This window comes from Rana temporaria, chromosome 4 (genome assembly GCF_905171775.1).
Source record: "Rana temporaria chromosome 4, aRanTem1.1, whole genome shotgun sequence".
Taxonomy (NCBI): domain Eukaryota; kingdom Metazoa; phylum Chordata; class Amphibia; order Anura; family Ranidae; genus Rana; species Rana temporaria.
In genome coordinates this window covers 56,183,931-56,202,748 of record NC_053492.1, presented here as the reverse complement: position 1 = coordinate 56,202,748, position 18,818 = coordinate 56,183,931, and the positions used below count along the sequence as shown (strand labels likewise).

Below are 18,818 nucleotides of genomic sequence, written 5' to 3'. Positions count from 1 at the left end.
CCGGAAGAGAGATGGTTTTCTTCACTGTGTCGAACTGGGCTCCCAGATATACTAGGTATTGAGTTGGTTCCAAATGGCTTTTCGTTAGGTTCAGGAGCCAACCGAATTCGGACAGGATCGAGATTACCTGATCTCTTTGCGCTAAGAGCTGTGTCTTGTCCTGGGCTAGGACAAGGAGGTCGTCTAGATAATGATAAAGTCTTATCTTTTTCAGTCTGATAAAGGCCACCACTGCCAATAGGGTTTTGGTGAAGACTCGTGGTGAGGTTGTCAGCCCAAAGGGTAGGCACACGAATTGAAGGTGTTCTTGCCCAACGTGGAACCTGAGATATTTCTGTAGCTCGATTGCCACCGGAACGTGGAAATAAGCGTCCTTCAGATCTATCGAGATCATCCAATCGCCTGGCTGTATGGCTTGCTGGATTGTCGACAGAGTTTCCATCTTGAACCTTCTGTGTTTTATAAATTTGTTTAGATAGGTCAAATCTATGACTGGACGCCAAGCACCGCTTTTCTTCTGTACCAAGAAGAGGGGGGAGTATATTCCATGAAACTGTTCGTCCTTTGGGACGCATACTACTGCTCCTTGGGATTTCAGTAGATCCACATACGTTAGAAGAACCTGTCTCTGTTCCGCTGACTTTGGGAGAAGGGTGGAAATGAACCTTGGAAGAGGAATGCTGGAGAACGACCATGCGTGGCCTGATGTTATTGTTTTGATGACCCAAAAGTCTGTGATCGAGGCCGCCCAAACGTGCCGAAAGAGGAGCAGTCGAGCTCCCACCCGATCCGCTTGGGCGGGCGTTGTTTCAAAAGGACTTAGGCTGATCGCGTCCACTCGACGCTTGGTTAGAAAACGCTGGTTTGCGAAAGGATGCACGGCCTCTACCCCAGTTTCTTCTGAAGTTCCCGCCAGGTCTGTAGGCGCGAGCCTCTCTAGTGCGGTCCGGACTATACCTTCTGAATTGCAGTTTCTTCTTACCGGACTGACGCCTGTCCTGGGGGAGAAAACCCGATTTACCACCTGTAGCTTTAGAAATGGCGTCATCCAGCTTGTTGCCAAACAAGGATGATCCCTCAAAGGGAATCTTACACCAATTTTGTTTGGACGATGGGTCAGCGACCCAGGGGCGCAACCACAAGGCCCTTTTGGCTGTGACAGAGGACAGCATAATTCTTGCCAATAGGCGAATTAAATCAACGGATGCCTCCCCCAGAAAGGCAACTGCTAGTTTAAGTTCTGAAGTAGCAGAACTTCTGGCCAGCTCTTCAGAGACACCCTTAAGGAAGGAGTCCACATTTTCCGTCCAGGCCTCCATTGCTTTGGATAAAGCTGCCAAGGCCAAAGCAGGTTTGCAGGCTGTACCAGCCAGACCGTAGATTCTTTTGAGGTCTTGATCCATCCTCCTATCAAGACCGTCCTTGAAGGACACTGAATCAGCCAATGGCAGTGTAACATGTTTGGCCAGTCGTGTCACTGCTGCGTCTACCACAGGAATATTCTCCAGGTGTTTAACGTCATCTGCTTTGAAGGGATACAGTCTGGAGGCCTTGTTGGCCATAGAGGACCTCTTGTCCACTCTACTCCATTCTTCTTCAAAGATGCCCTTCAATTCTGTTAACAACGGAAAACTTGGGCGTTCCTTCCCCAGGCGTTTGAAATATTTCTTTTGCTTAGCTGGAGAAGTAGATTGCTCTTCCCACAAGAGAGCCTCTTTGATTGCTTTGATAAGTGGTGTCACTTGGGAGAAGTCGAACTCTAGACTCTCCTCATCGCTTTCCGGTTCACCCTCCTGGGAATCTGGAGAAGCAGCGCGAGGCTGGGAAGGACCGGGATCCTCAAGGACCTCAATGGCCGGAGAACCAGACCTGACGGTACCGGTTTGACTTTGCGTGTGGGAGACATTCTCTCTCAAAGATTTTTGTACCACACGTTCCACAAGAGACTCGATACGACGATCTTCAGTCTCCTTTTCCCCAACCGCCAGGGCGTAGCATTGGTCACATAATGATTTGCCCTCCGGGACATAAGTATCACATCCCCAGCAAGCTCTGTGATCAGAGCGGCTTTCGTGGCGGTGGGAGCGGTGTCTGGAGGAGGAATGGGAACTTCTCCTCTGATGGGAAGATGTAGACGGAGATCTTCGTTTACTCTTTGATTTAGATTTAGAAGAGGAACGATGATGCGGCCTGGCAAGGTCTGCGGACTGGATAGCGGCATAAGGATCAGGACCGGAAGGGCTAAGGAAAAAATGAGACATATGTATAGGGGGAGTCAGATATAAAACATACAAAGTATGAATTCCACCCCTATGCCCCCCTCACCCGCACATACCTTGTGCGTGAGGGCTGGCCACCTGTAGACGGTGACTGGTCCGTGGTTTCTTGGACCTGCATAGTATTGTGATATATATATCCACAACTGAAGAGATCCTAAGATGCCAGATAAAAAATGACAATATAAGAGTACTGCCCCTTTAAGAAGAAAAAACATTTTAAAACCATATAGAAAGAATTTAAAAATGCTATGCAAGAAAATAAATACATTTTAAAAATTAATTAAAAAAATTAATCTATGCAGCATTTAAAATACCAGCAAAGCATATAAGCATATAAGCAAGTGGGATAACAGAGAGGATCTATGCCTATAGCATAGGCAGATCCCTCACTGACCTGGTAGAGTGTCACAGGATCAGCTGCTCGCCTGTCAGGAAGAACCCCAATGTACATAGGCGAGCAGCTGATTTTTAAATCCCCCGCCGATGACGTCAGACGCTGCCCACGTACGCGCCTGCGCAGTGGTGAATGGCTCAACGGCGCCTGCGCGGCCGCCGCGAGTCCCGTCCGACTGCGCATGCGCGAACCAAGCCTCGCTCTGGGATTGGGCACTGCGCATGCGCGAAGGGCTCTGGTGCTCACACCAGGAAGAGAACAAACGGCGCTGGAACGCAGAAGCGCTCCAGCCGCCATACAGGCAGAAAAACACACATGGAAACACACAACACATAGGTGACTGCCATGGAAATAGAGATAAGACCTTGCCAGCCAGGAAGTCCGGATCTTCAGCACACGCAGCTACTACCGCACAGCGGAGGGGAAGTTGCTGCAAAGCTCTCCACCCGCCCATGGCTGGGATCCGAGCTGCACCGCTTAAAGTGTGCCATCCTATTTCAAGTAAGTCCTTGTTTTGCACAATCTGAATTTCCTAAAGTTGGTCCATGGAGGAGGACAAAAAAGGAACACCAGTACTGGGCGGTGAGTAAACCTTTATGGGTATGAGGTCCTATCAATGGAGAGGAGGCGGGATTAACCCACACGTAGGCTGCCATGGAGTCAGTCAGGAAATATATATATCTATAGATATATATATATAATTTCATATGGAGCCTGCAGATTGCTGCAATTCACATATTTCTTTATCTCATAAAACAGGAATAAAAATGTGGGCATCCCAATACTTTTGACAATATAGTGTATCATTAAAACATAAGGCGACCCAACGCCCAAATTTCACAATGTAATTAATGATTTAATCAATGTTTATCTTGACTTTCTGCCAATGGGAAATAGTTTAAGGATGCAAAGGAAACAAACATGAATAGAGCAAATGTTCCAGAAAGACTTTATGCTCATGCCAGGGGCGGATTGACAACTCATGGGGCCCCCGGGCAATAGAAGATTATGGGGCCCCTGGGCCTACAGATGGCCACCACGCCAGGAGGCAGTGCAGAGGCGGGGCAGCTAAAATCTCGGGATTTTCACATCAAAAGCATGACAGTTTTCGGACATATCAGGGACAGATGTAAAAAAAACACAAATTTTACATACTGTCCCTGGTTTTACTGAGCCTGGCAACCGTGATGGGGCCCCCTAGTTGCATGGGGCCCTCGGGCAATGCCCGAGTGCCTCAATGGTCAGTCCGCCCCTGGCTCATGCCAATTCAGTAAATTTTTTCTATCTCTTTTTTTTCATTAAATGAGAAGCTCATTCGGCTGTACTTCTTCTATGGTTCACAGTAGTGAAGTTCATTTTGCACTCCTGTTACCTGTTTTCAGCAGACAGTAGGCCGAAGTCCGCTGCGTGCTGACGTCACAGAGCCAGTCCGGGCATCATCACGACCATAGAGTCAGGATCCACTCACATGCCTGGACTGGCACCCAGGTCAGCTTCTCAGCGAGCCATATCATATCATCTCGCACCATGTCATATTATTATTTTCCTGCTCCACCTTTTTCTTGTTTCTTTTTTCCTTTCTTCTTTTCTTTCCCTCTCTTCACTTTCCCCTTTTTTTTCCTCTTTTTTTTCCCTCTCTACTATTTTTCCTTTTTTTTTTCTTTTTCCTTTTCTCCTCCTTTTTTTCCCTGTTTCTGTCTGTTCTATCTTTTTTTCATTCCTTTTCTTTCTCTCAGTGATTTTTTTCTTTGTTTTTTCCCCCCTTTTATTTTCTTCACATTTCCCTTTTTCCTTTTCATTATTTCTTCTTCCATTTTTGTCTTATTCATCTCTTTATTTTCATGCCCTCTCACCTTTTCCCGTTCTTTTATCACTCTTCTTTTTCTTTCTCGCCTTTCCTAGCCTAGCTCCTACACACTTACACTTTCTTCTGCACTGTGGTATACCTAATGCGGTGCCGGTCATACTTCATGGGTTTCCGTGAGTAATGGCGGCGGCCCGCAGATAGGCGTCCTCCGGGGGTGTAGTTAGGGGGAGGGGCTGGAGCCCCGAATGGGTCCCCAAAAAGCCCAGAGTGCAGTATTTAATTGTTAGCCCCGAGCGCCGCCGATCAGGGACCATTTTGATCCTGAGAGCCGCTGAGCGCAGCCGAGTGTGGCCAAGTGACATTGCAGGTCCCACATTCTGGATCCTGCAGTGCCTATGATGGACGTCCCACTGGTCCAATGACAGGACCGCGGGATGTGTGACGTCCATCATAGCCGCTGCAAGCTCCAGAAGGTGGGAATTACAATGCCGGCGCCACGCCACATCCCCGCTCCCCGCTAGGCACTCGGTTCAACGGCTCTTTTCTCCTCTCCTCCTGGGTCTGGGCTCCTTCGTCCTCTGGCTGCATCTCTATGATGATCATGATGGGCATTGGCACCAGCGCTGCACACCATGGCTGAGCTGGGGTAGGTCAGTGAGTGTGTATATAGGTCAGGTAGGTCAGGTCAGTGTATGTAGGTCAGTGAATGTATGTAGGTTAGTGAGTGTATGTAGGTCATGTCCTAAATGGCAGCCTAACCTCTGGGTCCTAGTGGCTGCTTGTTTTTGATCGGGTGTATCTCTGATCTGGCATCTAGTCTATTGCACATACACTGACGCTATGCATGCGGGCTGTATTCCACAGTATTAGGAATTTATTGCTTCAGCCTGCTTTAGGTTACTTTTTGCCCTTTTTTGGCAGGATTCTGACATTATATTGACGTCACAGGGTGGGGGTGTTACCATTTTGAAAATGTTTGTATGTTCTGATTGGTGGCTGATGTATTTATATTCTGCTTTGACACCATTGCACTTTATCACATGCCTGACGAGGGGCCCTGCGCGGCTCCGCAAACAATGCACTTATCTCTGTGATCTCTCTCAATAAAATAAACCTTTGGACGGAAGTTGTTGATCCATGGTGTGCTGGCGAATATGTACACTTGAGAGCCTGAGCCAGCCGCTCCCTGCCCCTTCACAGCCCAGCGCTCCAGTGAGCACAGGGGGTTGGGGGAGGCAGAGCAGAGAGCTGCTGACTCACAGGACAGGCTAGATGGATTCCGATTGGTCAGCACCGTCCACATGACGGTGCTGATCAATTAAAAAATTATGTAAATACCGCGCTGTCAGCAAACATAGAACAGCTGCCAGCACAACAAATGACAATTGCAAATAACCAGATAAATATAGAAAGTGCGCCTCTAAATGAGATATAACAATGACTAATGTTTAAACACTTAGAACATGTGCAGACATACTGGGCTAGATTTACATACAATGGCGGATCTTTATGCCAGCGTAGTGCATCTTTTTTCTGCTGCACCGGACCAGCGCGTACATGATTCACAAAAAAAATTTCACCCAGATGCACCAGCGGGGCGTATTTTAGACGGCGTAAGGCGGCGTAACTGTAAGTGGGCGTCACCCTATGCTAATGAAGCTCCGACGGTGGCGCAGGGAGATACGTCGGGCGCAACTTTTACCGCACATGCTCAGTGACATTGACGGGCTGACTGCCCCCATCTGCACATGCTCAGAACTGCGCCCCGGCGTAACCCCTAAGATACGCCGGCCCACTGCCTCCGCCCAGTCCATAAATACACCCAGACATGCGCCCTACAAGTGCAAAAGTACCCGAGCATTTTTGGTTCCTGCTAGGTCTTTTGCACTTGTTTTTTGGGGGAATTATGGCTGCTGGAGATCCTCTCCCGTGCCCTCCTACGTGCACGTCGACGCAGTAGTTCTATGACCACGGCTGCCCCTGGCATGTTGGCACACAGATGTGTTGTCCAGCAAGTGTGGTTGCTCAGGTCGTCTGTAACAGTGCTGCTGTAGCTGCTCTCCAGCTGACCTGTGCAAGTGTGGTGCAAAGTTACCCCTGCTTTATGAGGGGTAACTTTGCGCCGGAATTTCCAGTTACACGCACCGGGAGTAGCCTGCGCCGGCCAAACGTACTTTTCTGAATCGGCGTATCTCCCTCATTTGCATATTTAAAACAAAAAAAACATGGCCGCTCCAGATCTGTCCAGCGTAAATATGCGCCAACGCCGCTCCGGCGTAGAAAAGTTACGCCGGTAGGAAGAAGTCTATTTTGAGGCGTATCTGGTTCTGTGGGTACGGCGCAGAGATACGACGGTGCACATTTAGACTTACGCCGCGCATCTCGAGATACGCCGGCGTAAGTGCTACATGAATCTGGCCCACTGTATTTATTGGCGTATAACACTCACTTTTTTACCCTTAAAATAGAGGGTTAACTGTGCCTGCGTGTTATACGCAGGGGGCTGTGGAAAGTTTTTTCCTGAAGCTTCCCTCTTAAAGTTAGGGTGCGTGTTATACACCTGTGCGTGTTATACGCCAATAAATACGGTAAATAAATATACACAAAATTAAAGGTGCAAAGAAAATTAAACTTAAATTTAAAGCCCAATTAAGTAAAAACAACAATAGTGTTGAAGTATTGATCCAGGCGAGTAGATATCAACCTCCAGGTATGAAAACCATACTGCATGAAGATGGAATGATAGGAGAAACCACCACCGATAAAACTGAGGCTTACCGAAGCATATGGACTCAACAAGGCATATGCCATATGAGTCGTCAAAGCTTTGTGGTGACAATGCACCAATGATTAGGAATGTCAGCGTTTGGAGATAAAAATTCCACATAGCGTGAATCTATTTAACAGGAAATTTATTTGAAAATGGTAAAAAAAAACACTCACATTTGAGTAGATACAACAAGCGCGTGTATAACTCGGGTATTAACGCAATGGCGCAACTGGGGTATTAACGCAATGGCGGTTATAATGGGGGAGCGCACTGCATCCTGGGAAATGATGACACACATTTCCCAGGAGCATTAGCGTGCTGAGGAGCTGAGGGAGATGATGTCAGAATCCTAGGTGATTCCGAAGGCAGATTTCATGGGACCGCATAGCAACAGGCATTTCTAGGTGAGTAAAAAAAAAAAATGTTTTATTTTTTTTATTTTTTAGGTCTAATGAGCACAATAATGAAAAAAAAAATTGGGATGGAAACTCCACTTTAAGCACTTATGTGTCAAAGATGGCGACCCAAATCTTGGCATCCATTCGGAGATGCTGGACTCATCAAGATGGCTATCTGGAGCCCATAATAGAAAACAAATTTGTCCCCAATGTTTTTAGCCAGCCCAAAGAAGCAGCACAGTGCCACCTTCAGGTCGGCAGACAAACTGCAGCCCAGCACCAAGCAGAGAAAAGGCTTAATTTTTGCCAACTTCTTTTGCAACACAGGAACAACTTCCTTTGCCTGGAAAAAGTACACAACAAGAAAGGGCAATCAACACAACACCACCTACAGGGGGAAAAGTAAACTGCACCTGCCTACACGCAAGTTAAAATTAACCCTTGCTTACCGCCCTATAGCAGATTTACTGATACAGGGCAGGTCATCTCTGTGCAGAATCATATAGTAATATATATATATATATATATATATATATATATATTTTTTTTTTTAAGTTGTTGGTGTTTTTTTTGTTTATAGCGCAAAAAATAAATAAAATCAGTGGTGATCAAATACCACCAAAAGAAAGCTCTATTTATGGGGAAAAAATACATACATTTGATTTGGGTACAGAGTCGCACGAGCGCACATTTGTCAGTTAAAGTAACGCAGTGGCGTATACCAAAAAATTACCTTGTAATAAAGGGGGGTTAAACTTTCGGAGCTCAAGTGTTTAAAGTAACGCAGTGCTATACTGCAAAAAGTGGCCTGATCATAAAGGGGGGTGAATCTTCCGGAGGATAATTAGTCACAGGCCTCGTACACACAACTGAGAATCTCGTCAGGAAAAACCCGTCTTTTTCCCTGGCGAGATTCTTGGCAAGAAACTCTTGCCGCCCGAGTGTACTTACTTTTATTTGAAAAGAACCGCGGTTCTCTTGAAAGGAAAGAACGCGGTGACGTCATCGCGTATGACGAACATGCACTCGTCACATTTGATGCTGTCGCCGCCATCTTGCTTCACCCTTCCCTGCCGTGGAAGCCAGCGCGCATGCGTCAAAGTCATTTCGAGCATGCGCGGGTTTCCATGGCGACAGGTAAGTATACACACTCTCGGGTTTCTCGTCTGGAAACAGGCAACGAGAATCTCGACGAGAAAAAAGAGCAGGTTATCCTTTTTTTCTCGTCGAGATTCTTGCCTGATTTCCAGACAAGAAACCTGAACGCCTCGTACACACGAATGGCTTTTTCGGCAAGAAGCAGTTTTCTTGCTGGATTTTGACGAGAAAACCGGTCGCGTGTACGAGGCCACAGTATACATTGCTGTGAATTTAGGTGAAAGATGTACAAATTTATAAATATTTATACAGATCTCCAATGCAAACATTGCGTAATGTTTTTTACTCTTTTCAGTACATGTAGGCAAGCCTTCCTAGAATCAAGGGCTTTGTTTGCATTGTACGATATATAAATGCATTCCAAAGGGTACTGATTAGAACTTCAGCTGAACACTCACTGAGAACAAGGACTGCAATATAATCCTAATGTTAAAGGTAAGAAGTACACCATGTTTCTATGGTGTTAAAATCATTGTGGGGGTGTCGCTGACTCACAATTATTTTGCAAAGCTTTTGTACGTTAGAGAGCATGTGGATAAATACAGCTAATGTTTCATAAATTTGCATTCAGTAAAATGGGGCTGCAATTGGTAAAAACAAGTAAACAGCAAACTGCAACTGCTGAAAACAGGGGTATTCAATACAAGGGTGCTGCAATTGCTAACCACTTTCTAAAAAAAAGTTTTCGGTCTGCCTTTCTGGCTTTAATACTTTGTGACCCCGATAATGTGGAATATAATGTCAATGGAAAGTGAGAACATATATATATGACCAGGGCTGCTGTTAGAAATCACGGGGCCCCGTACAGCCTACCTGGCAGGGCCCCCCTCAAATATATATAAAAAAAATTTTTTTTCACAATAAATATACTAATACCATTCTTAGCAGACACACAGATAACAGCAAAGCTGTGTGAATTAGCCCTTGTAAAATAGTTTTCAACATTTTTGAACAAAAACATTTGATAATTTTTTTTTTTAAATAAATAAATATTTTTTTTTTACAAATATTTTTTTTTTTACAATGGATTAAAACAATACAGGGTTATTTTTTTTTTTTTTTTTTAACAGAACAAGGAAGCCGGCAGTTGTGTCTGTGTCTCTCCCTGCAACAGCTAAACGTCGGCGGGAGGGTTTTCAGCCAAGTGCCGCACAGGGCATCCTGTAATTGCCCCTCCTTCCCTCTGATGTTTGGGCCCCCCTGTGTGACCTGTATATGATAGCCAGACTAGGCATTTTGACTAGGAGGGGTCAGCAACTGCAACCTCTATCATTTTTCACTATGGTTCTTCTATAACAAGATTTAACAAGCTTTCTAAAATCACCCTATACTCTGAGTCCAGGAGTGGTAAGATATTTTGATGGGAGTGTTGAATGTAGCTTTAACCACTTGCCTATTGTGCACTTCCTGCCCAGACGAAATTTTAGCTTCCGGCACTGCGTCGCTTTAACTGACAATTGCGCGGTCGTGCAACGTGGCTCCCAAACAAAATTGACATCCTTTTTTCCCCACAAATAGAGCTTTCTTTTGGTGGTATTTGATCGCCTGTGCGGTTTTTATTTTTTGGGCTATGAACAAAAAAAGAGCGTAAATTGTTAAAAAAAACACAATATTTTTTACTATAATAAATATCCCATTAAAAAAAAAAAATTAAAAAAATCAAATAAAAAAAAAATCGCAATAACCGTATAGTGACTGGTTTGCGCAAAAGACATAATTATGATTTATTTTTAATTTTATTTTTTTACTAGGAATGGCGGCGATCTGCGATTTTTTTCGGGACTGCGACATTATATCGGACACTTTTGACACCATTCACATTTATACATTGAACAGTGCTATAAATATGCATTGATTACTGTATAAATGTGACTGGCAGGGAAGGAGTTAACCAATAGGGGGCGGGGAAGGGGTTAAATGTGTAGCCTATTCAGTGTTCTAACTGTAGGGGGAGGGGGTGACTGGGGGAGGTGACCGATCTATGTCCCTATGTACAAGGGACACAGCACCGGTCTCCTCTCCCTGACAGGACGTGGATCTCTGCGTTTACACACAGAGATCCACGGCCCTGCTCAGTTACTGGGCAATCGCGGGTGCCCTAGCGGCTTTAAATGACAGGACGTCATATGACGTCCTGTCAGAATAGGGGATTCCGCCCACCGTTATTTGATGGCGTGCGGGTATAAAGTGGTTAAACAAGATTTTAGCAAGGTTATGTACTGTGCCTGGAAAAAGTATTCATACCCCATGAACTTTTCCATTATTTTTCATGTTACAACCAAAAACGTTAATCTATTTTATTGGGATTTTATGTGATACAGATAGACCAACACAAAGTGGCACATAATTGTGAAGTGGTCAATACTTTGTAGAACCACCTTTCACTGCCATTACAGCTGCAAGTCTTTTTGGGGATGTCTCTACGAGATTTGCACATTCTGCCCATTCTTCTTTGCAAAATAGCTCAAGCTCTGTCAGATTGGATGGAGAGTGTCTGTGAACAGCAATTTTCAAGTCTTGCCACAGATTCTCAATTGGATTGAGGTCTGGACTTTGACTGGGCCATTCCAACACATGAATATGCTTTGATCTAAACCATTCCATTGTAGCTCTGGCTGTATGTTTAGGGTCGTTTGTCCTGCTGGAAGGTGAACTTCCGCCCCAGTCTCAAGTCTTCTGCACACTCTAAAGCCCTGTACACACGATCGGATATCTGATGGATTCTAATCCGATGGATTTTTTCGTCGGATATCCGATGAAGCTGACTTTCATCAGTCTTGCCTACACACCATCAGTCAAAAATCAGATTGTGCCAAAACTCGGTGACGTACAACACTACGACGAGCCGAAAAAAATGAAGTTCAATGCTTCCAAGCATGTGTCAACTTGATTCTGAGCATGCGTGGATTTTTGGCCGATGGAGTTCCATACAGAAAAATACAGAAAAATTTAAAGCATGTTATATTTTTTTAAAACCGATGGGGCCCACACATGATCGGTTTGTCTAATAAAAACAATCCATCAGTCTATTTTCAGCGGACAAACCGATCATGTGTACGCGGCTTAACAGGTGTTCTGCTAAGATTGTCCTGTATTTGGCTCCATCCATCTTCCCATCAACTCTGACCAGCTTCCCTGTCCCTTCTAAAGAAAAGTGTCCCCACAACATTCCCCCACTAAATTTTACATAGTGTCCTTTCTGAAAGTAAAGGGGCGCTACACTTGCAATGCAAGTAGCAATTGAGTAGAAAAGCCTGCAGTTACACCATGTACGATTTAATTGCTTACCAACGGCCTCACGTACAATACCTGCCGCCAAGAATGTGTTTTTAGCACGACTGCATCGCGCTGATTCTCGGCGACAGGGTGCCGACATCTCGCACTCGCTGGAATAGTAAAAGCACATTCCAGCAAGCGCGTCATAGAAGCGACGGGAGATCCGACTTGGATTCACGCCAATTCTACACGTGTGCGGCGTTTGTTATGAATCCTGAGGGGGAACTCCCCACCGGATTTTAAATAAAAATCCGGCATGGGTTCCCCCCTCAGGAGCATACCAGGCCCTTAGGTCTGGTATAGGTTGTAAGGAGACCCCCCCTACGCTGAAAAAACGGCGTAGGGGGTCCCCCTACAATCCATACCAGACCCGTATCCAAAGCACGTTACCCGGCCGGCCAGGAAAGGAGTGGGGACGAGCGAGCGCCCCCCCCCTCCTGAGCCGTACCAGGCTGCATGCCCTCAACATGGGGGGTTTGGGTGCTTTGGGGCAGGGGGCGCACTGCGGCCCCCCCACCCCAGAGCACCCTGTCCCCGGACAGGGCCCCTTCCCGACAACACTGGCCGTTGGTTGTCAGGGTATGCGGGCGGGAGGCTTATCGGAATCTGGGAGCCCCCTTTAATAAGGGGGCCCCCAGATACCGGCCCCCCACCCTAAGTGAATGGATATGGGGCACATCGTACCCCTACCCATTCACCTGGAGGCAAAATGTTAAAGTTAATAAACACGACACAAGGGTTTTTAAAATAATTTATTAGTCTGCTCCGGAGGCACCCCCTGTCTTCTTTAGCTCTTTCAGCAGGGGGTGCTTCTTCTTTGACGTCTTCGGGTGGGGGCCGGTCTTCTTCGCCGCCGTCTGGTTCTCTTCCACCACCGGGGGGGTCGCTTTTATAAAAGCGACCCCCCATCGGCGGGTTTCCTCCGACGTCTTCGGCGGGGGGTGGTGTGCTTCTCAGGGGGGGGGCTTCTTCTTCCGCTATCCGGGGGGTCTTCTCCGCTATCCGGGGGGTCTTCTCCACTCTCCGGGGGTCTTCTTCTATGTTCGCCGCTCTCCGCTGTTGACTCGGCGCACCCCGGTTCTTCCTCCCGCTGTCCGGTGCCTTCTCCTTCAGGGCTGAACGTCTTCTTCTGTGCTGTGACGTCTTCTTCTTCTTCTCTTCTCTTCTTCAGCCTTCTCCCGATGTTGACCCGACGCGTCTTCTCGCTGCAATGACAGGTGCGCGGTTTGCATCTGACTTATATAGGCCTCACAGTCCCATCATGCTCCGGTACCTACCCACGTGGGTAGGTATCACATGGGTAGGTACCAGAGCATGATGGGACTGTGAGGCCTATATAAGTCAGATACAAACCGCGCACCTGTCATTGCAGCGAGAAGAGGCGACGTGTCAACATCGGGAGAAGGCAGAAGAAGACGTCACAGCACAGAAGAAGAAGAAGACGTTCAGCCCTGAAGGAGAAGGCACCGGACAGCAGGAGGAAGAACCGAGGTGCGCCGAGTCAACAGCGGAGAGCGGCGAACATAGAAGAAGACCCCCGGAGAGTGGAGAAGACCCCCCGGATAGCGGAGAAGACCCCCCCGGATAGCGGAAGAAGCCCCCCCTGAGAAGCACACTACCCCCCCGCCGAAGACGTCGGAGGAAACCCGCCGGGGGGTGGGCGCTTTTATAAAAGCGACCCCCCTCGGCGGTGGAAGAGAACCAGACGGCGGCGAAGAAGAGTGGCCCCCACCCGAAGACGTCAAAGAAGAAGCACCCCCTGCTGAAGGAGCTAAAGAAGACAGGGGGTGCCTCCGGAGCAGACTAATAAATTATTTTAAAAACCCTTGTGTCATGTTTATTAACTTTAACATTTTGCCTCCAGGTGAATGGGTAGGGGTACGATGTACCCCATATCCATTCACTTAGGGTGGGGGGCCGGTATCTGGGGGCCCCCTTATTAAAGGGGGCTCCCAGATTCCGATAAGCCTCCCGCCCGCATACCCCGACAACCAACGGCCAGGGTTGTCGGGAAGGGGCCCTGTCCTCATCAACATGGGGACAGGGTGCTCTGGGGTGGGGGGCCGCAGTGCGCCCCCCTGCCCCAGAGCACCCAACCCCCCCACGTTGAGGGCATGCGGCCTGGTACGGCTCAGGAGGGGGGGCCACTCGCTCATCCCCACTCCTTTCCTGGCCGGCCGGGTAGCATGCTTTGGATACCGGTCTGGTATGGATTGTAGGGGGACCCCCTACGCCGTTTTTTCGGCGTAGGGGGGGTCTCCTTACAACCCATACCAGACCTAAGGGCCCGGTATGCTCCTGAGGGGGGAACCCATGCCGGATTTTTATTTAAAATCTGGCGGGGAGTTCCCCCTCAGGATTCATAACAAACGCCGCACACGTGTAGAATTGGCGGGAATCCAAGTCGGATCTCCCGTCGCTTCTATGACGGCTTTGTCTCCATCGCGGGGCGCTGGCTCCCGCGATGGGGCTCGTGGGTGGTCAATCTCGCCGAGAAAGGGAGCGAGATTGACACAATATCGCGGTCACCTACTGTAGATATACGTCGGCAGAATGGCACGGGCAGGCAAAGCAACATACAGGTGCGTTGCTTTGAATCTGTCGCCTAGCGGGTGCCGCAAACCCCGTGACTGTGCCCGCGGGACCTGTGGACTCAATGTCCGCCGGTGTCCCACAATGGTACCACAGAGCGGCAGAACGGGGGGATGCTGTTGTAAACATGGCATCTCCCTGTTTTGCCTAGTGAGAGGACACTGATCTACTGCTCCCTGTCATCAGGAGCAGCGATCAGTGTTGTGTCACAGTAAGCTCTGCCCCCACACAGTTAGAATCACTCCCTAGGACACATTTAACCCCTTCCTCGCTCCCAAGTGGTCAACCCCTTCCCTGCCAGTGTCATTTACACAGTAATCAGTGCATTTTTATGATCGCTGTGTAAATGGTCGCAAAATAGCGTCAAATGTGTCCAATATGTCCACCATAATGTTGCAGTCACGATAAAAATCGGCATTACTAATGTAGCAGTGGTATTTTTGTCATGTAATGCTAAAGATTGCATACCACTAGAGGGAGCCAAATGCCAATGTGAGAGATATATTAACTTACACATGCAGAGCAGAAAAGGTTTATTGACTGTGAAGAGACTCACTTACCCATAATGCTCACTCACTTACCCATGAACACTAAATGGCTGAACTGCATGCTGGGTGGGAAATAAAAGGCAGAGTGCAGCCATTTTCTGTCTCTTCTGGATGCATGGTCTGCCTGAGAGGATCTGTGAAGAAGTGTTCAGAATTGGGCCTACATCGTGCAGAGCAGAACAACATCCATTGACTCTGCCTTACCACAGTGTGCTGGAGAGGCAGTGTGATCGGGTCTGAGGACCCAGGACCCTTGACGGAGCAAAGTGGATGTCCGGTTTGCTTGCGGAGCGGAGCAGTGTGACAGTGCTGACTGGCAGCAGGACTGAGACAGCCGGAGCGGAGGTTCACAACTTTCCAGACCTGGTGTGGTGAGAGGGCTGTCGCCCAGAAGTTATTTAACACCCGTAACACACTTAGACTCATCTCATAGTGTTGCTGGGACCTGTAGTCCTACGGGGAGGTCCCATTCAAATAGACTGAGTTCAATCAGGTTTAAAAGCCTATGCTTCATTGAGGGCTGACTGATATTAAGTTATACCTACACCGAAGGCATCTACAAGTGTGTTGTATAGCAGGAATTGTTATCACTCTTCAGTTATGTTACTTCATTACTTGTTAAACCATTGGATTACAAACACTGCAGTATAATCGCTAGCCGGAGACAAAGAAGACCAGAGACTACACTTCTCATTGGGAGGGTTTGTGCTGTGGATACAGTAAGACAAAAGGCTGCCTTATACCTCAGGGGAAGCTCTTGAGAAACTGTATTGTGATGTGTTGATATCTTTGCATTGGTATGTTTGGTGCGGCCGTACTGGAAGTGGGAAGGTGACCAGTGTCAAGGCATTGTCACTCTGAGCACTAGTCCCACTTGGAGACGCGCCACAGTAGAGGCTCAAGGGACCTTTAAGTGTTAATAATTTGTGTACACTCATTGCACTATTATAGTAAGTTGTATGTTGATACAGTTATTATAACTACTGTCTCTATACTAGTTCCAGTAAACTTACATTTTGGTTGATCACAATTGGTGTGAGGCTTGTTCATTATTCTAACAGGTGGAATAACGGATGCCCAGATAGCGATAAAGGTACACTATATACACACTGTTATGTGGGGTTGTTCCGTTTAGTGAAGGTTTCACATCCACACTGTTACACAGCTGTGTCAAGCGGGTTGGGACAAATTATTTGGGGGTAGAAAAGCAGAGTACAGGCCCAATCAATTACCAGCAGCTCCTTCGGGGGTAAGTGCTACACTAATAAAAAAATATATAAAAATGCCATAAAACCACCTTTTTTGTAGACGCAATTTTTTTCAAAATTGTCGCTTTCTTTTTGTTTATAGTTAAAAAAATAGAAACCGCAGAGGTGATCAAATACCACCAAAAGAAAGCTCTATTTGTGGGAAAAAAACAACGTCAATTTTGTTTGGGAGCCACGTTGCACGACTGCGCGATTGTTAGTTAAAGCGACACAATGCCAAATCGCAAAAAGTGGCCTGGTCATTTGGCAGCCAAATCCGGGGCTGAAGTGGTAAAAGTAATGTGATTTAAAGCAGTGATAATTTGTACAGCAGGTGTGCCAAGAAACACACCCACCACTGATAAAAAGTTCATCTCTCCAGCCTCTCTGATTTCTTTACTTGGCTTTGCTTTTGTTCATCATTTTATCATTTTATGATTTAAATTTTTATTTTTGTTTTCAGGTTTTGATGCAGACATGTATTTAACTGACCCAGTTACAATTGTCCTTTCCATTGTCACCTGTGTTTTTCTGGCAATTTTTTCATTCAGTCAGAAGAAAAAAGTTTATCCAAATTATCCTCCTGGACCACCATGTTTGCCTATTATTGGAAATTTGCACATTATAAATAAGAGTAAACCTTATATAACATTTCATGAGGTAAGATTTACAACTCTCAAGTGAGTAAAGTGTATTTAAATGGACTCCAGCTCATTAATAGTGAGTGGGTGAGAAACTTATATAGCGCAAAACACATGCGAACTGAATCGCCTTGTGTTATAATGAGGAATACATACCAAGGAATTCGTAAAGGGTGTCTGAGATACCTTGTAGAATGCCATCAGGGCGCAGCACAAAAAGTGTTGGTAATTGTGCCTGATTCATCTGATAAATCTGTTGTGCCCTCATTAAATTTGAAGTGTACATACTGGCCACTGACTCCTCAGTGTGCTCCCTTCCTTCCCAGCCATTGTGCCCGTCACACTGACAGTTGTATGGCCCAAGGAGTTTTGTAGCAAGTCAAACCTGATGGGGAACTGAGGCCTCGTACACATAACCGTTTTCCTCGACAGAATCCATCAAGAAACTTGGTGGCAGAGCTTTTTTTGCTGAGGAAACGGTCGTGTGTATACTTTCCATCGAGAAAACTGTCGAGGAACTCGACGAGGAAAAAAGAGAACAAGTTCTCTTTTTCCTCGACGGGAGTCTCAATTTCCTCGTCGTGTTCCTCGTCGGGCTGGTTTTCGATGAGAAACATGATCGTGTGTATGCTAAGAAACCTGAGCATGCTCAGAATAAAGTATGAGACGGGCGTTTGTAATGGAGATAGCCAGGGCAGGACTTAGGGTGGTGGGGGCCCCTGGGCTTGAGTGTTGAAGGGGCCTCCTGGAGCCGAGAATTGGGGGGGGATCATAGTTGTTGAGTGGGGGGGGGTGCGCATTAAAGATGGGGGCGAATTTAAGTTGTTGAGCGGGGGGTGCGCAGCATATTAAAGTTGTTGAGCGTGGGGGGGGGGCGAATTGAAGTTGTTTACGGGGGGGGGGGGGGTGCGCATTAAAGTTGGTGACCGGGGGGGGTGCGCATTAAAGTTGGTGAGCGGCGGGGGGGGGGGCATTAAAGTTGGTGAGCGGCGGGGGGGGGGCATTAAAGTTGTTGAGCGGGGGGGGTGCCTTTCACCTGTGCACAGAATGTGTCGGCTCTCTTCCCTTCAGCAGACATCCACACAACACTCCGGTTCCTCCTGACGGGGGGTTTTGCAGTTGTTGAGCGGGGGGGGGGTTGCCTCTCACCTGTGCCGACAGTCGGGGCCACAGACTGTCATTAGCCCGACTGTCGGCTTTCTTCCCTTCAGCAGCCACAGTCCTCCACACACCGCTCCGGTTCCTCCTGCTTCCGTGCTGCCTCCTCTTGCAGTGCGGGAAAATTAACCTTTTTGCGGGACTGCGGGAAGAAGCTGTCTGTGCGGGAAAGTCCCGCAGAATCCGTGCGTGTTGGGAGGTATGCGCAGGGCCCCAATCAGGAATTTTGGGGCCCCTTACACAGCTTAAGGCATGGGCCCCCTGGAGCAGAGAACCTCTGGGCCCTTTAATAAAAAGAAAAAAGAAACCTCTGGGCCCTTTAATAAAAAAAATATAAAAAAAGGGAGGTTGCCATCCGGGGCCCTGGGGACCTCTGGGCCTTTTAATAAAAAATTTAAAAATATAAACAAAAATAAAAAAATAAACATTTATAAAAATAAAAAGGGGGGGGGTTGCCACATGGCGCCCTGGGGACCTCTGAGCCCTTTAATAAAAAACAAATATATATAAAAAAAAATATATAAAAAAAGGGAGGTTGCCATCCGGGGGC

General features: G+C 47.2%; 1 protein-coding gene across 2 annotated transcripts in view; it reads left to right on the top strand.

Moving 5' to 3' along the window:
• The first annotated feature begins 9,135 nt into the window (after positions 1 to 9,135).
• Positions 9,136 to 18,818, top strand: part of LOC120936224 (cytochrome P450 2K4-like) — an 89,671-nt gene continuing 79,988 nt past the window's right edge. Inside the window, exons 1-2 of one of the 2 annotated variants that reach the window (XM_040348418.1) lie at positions 9,136 to 9,241; positions 16,933 to 17,129. In XM_040348418.1, the coding sequence (XP_040204352.1) occupies positions 16,947 to 17,129 (183 nt within the window). In that variant the 5' untranslated portion in view covers positions 9,136 to 9,241; positions 16,933 to 16,946. The remainder of the gene's footprint in view (positions 9,242 to 16,932; positions 17,130 to 18,818) is intronic. The other variant, XM_040348419.1, reaches the window with a different exon arrangement.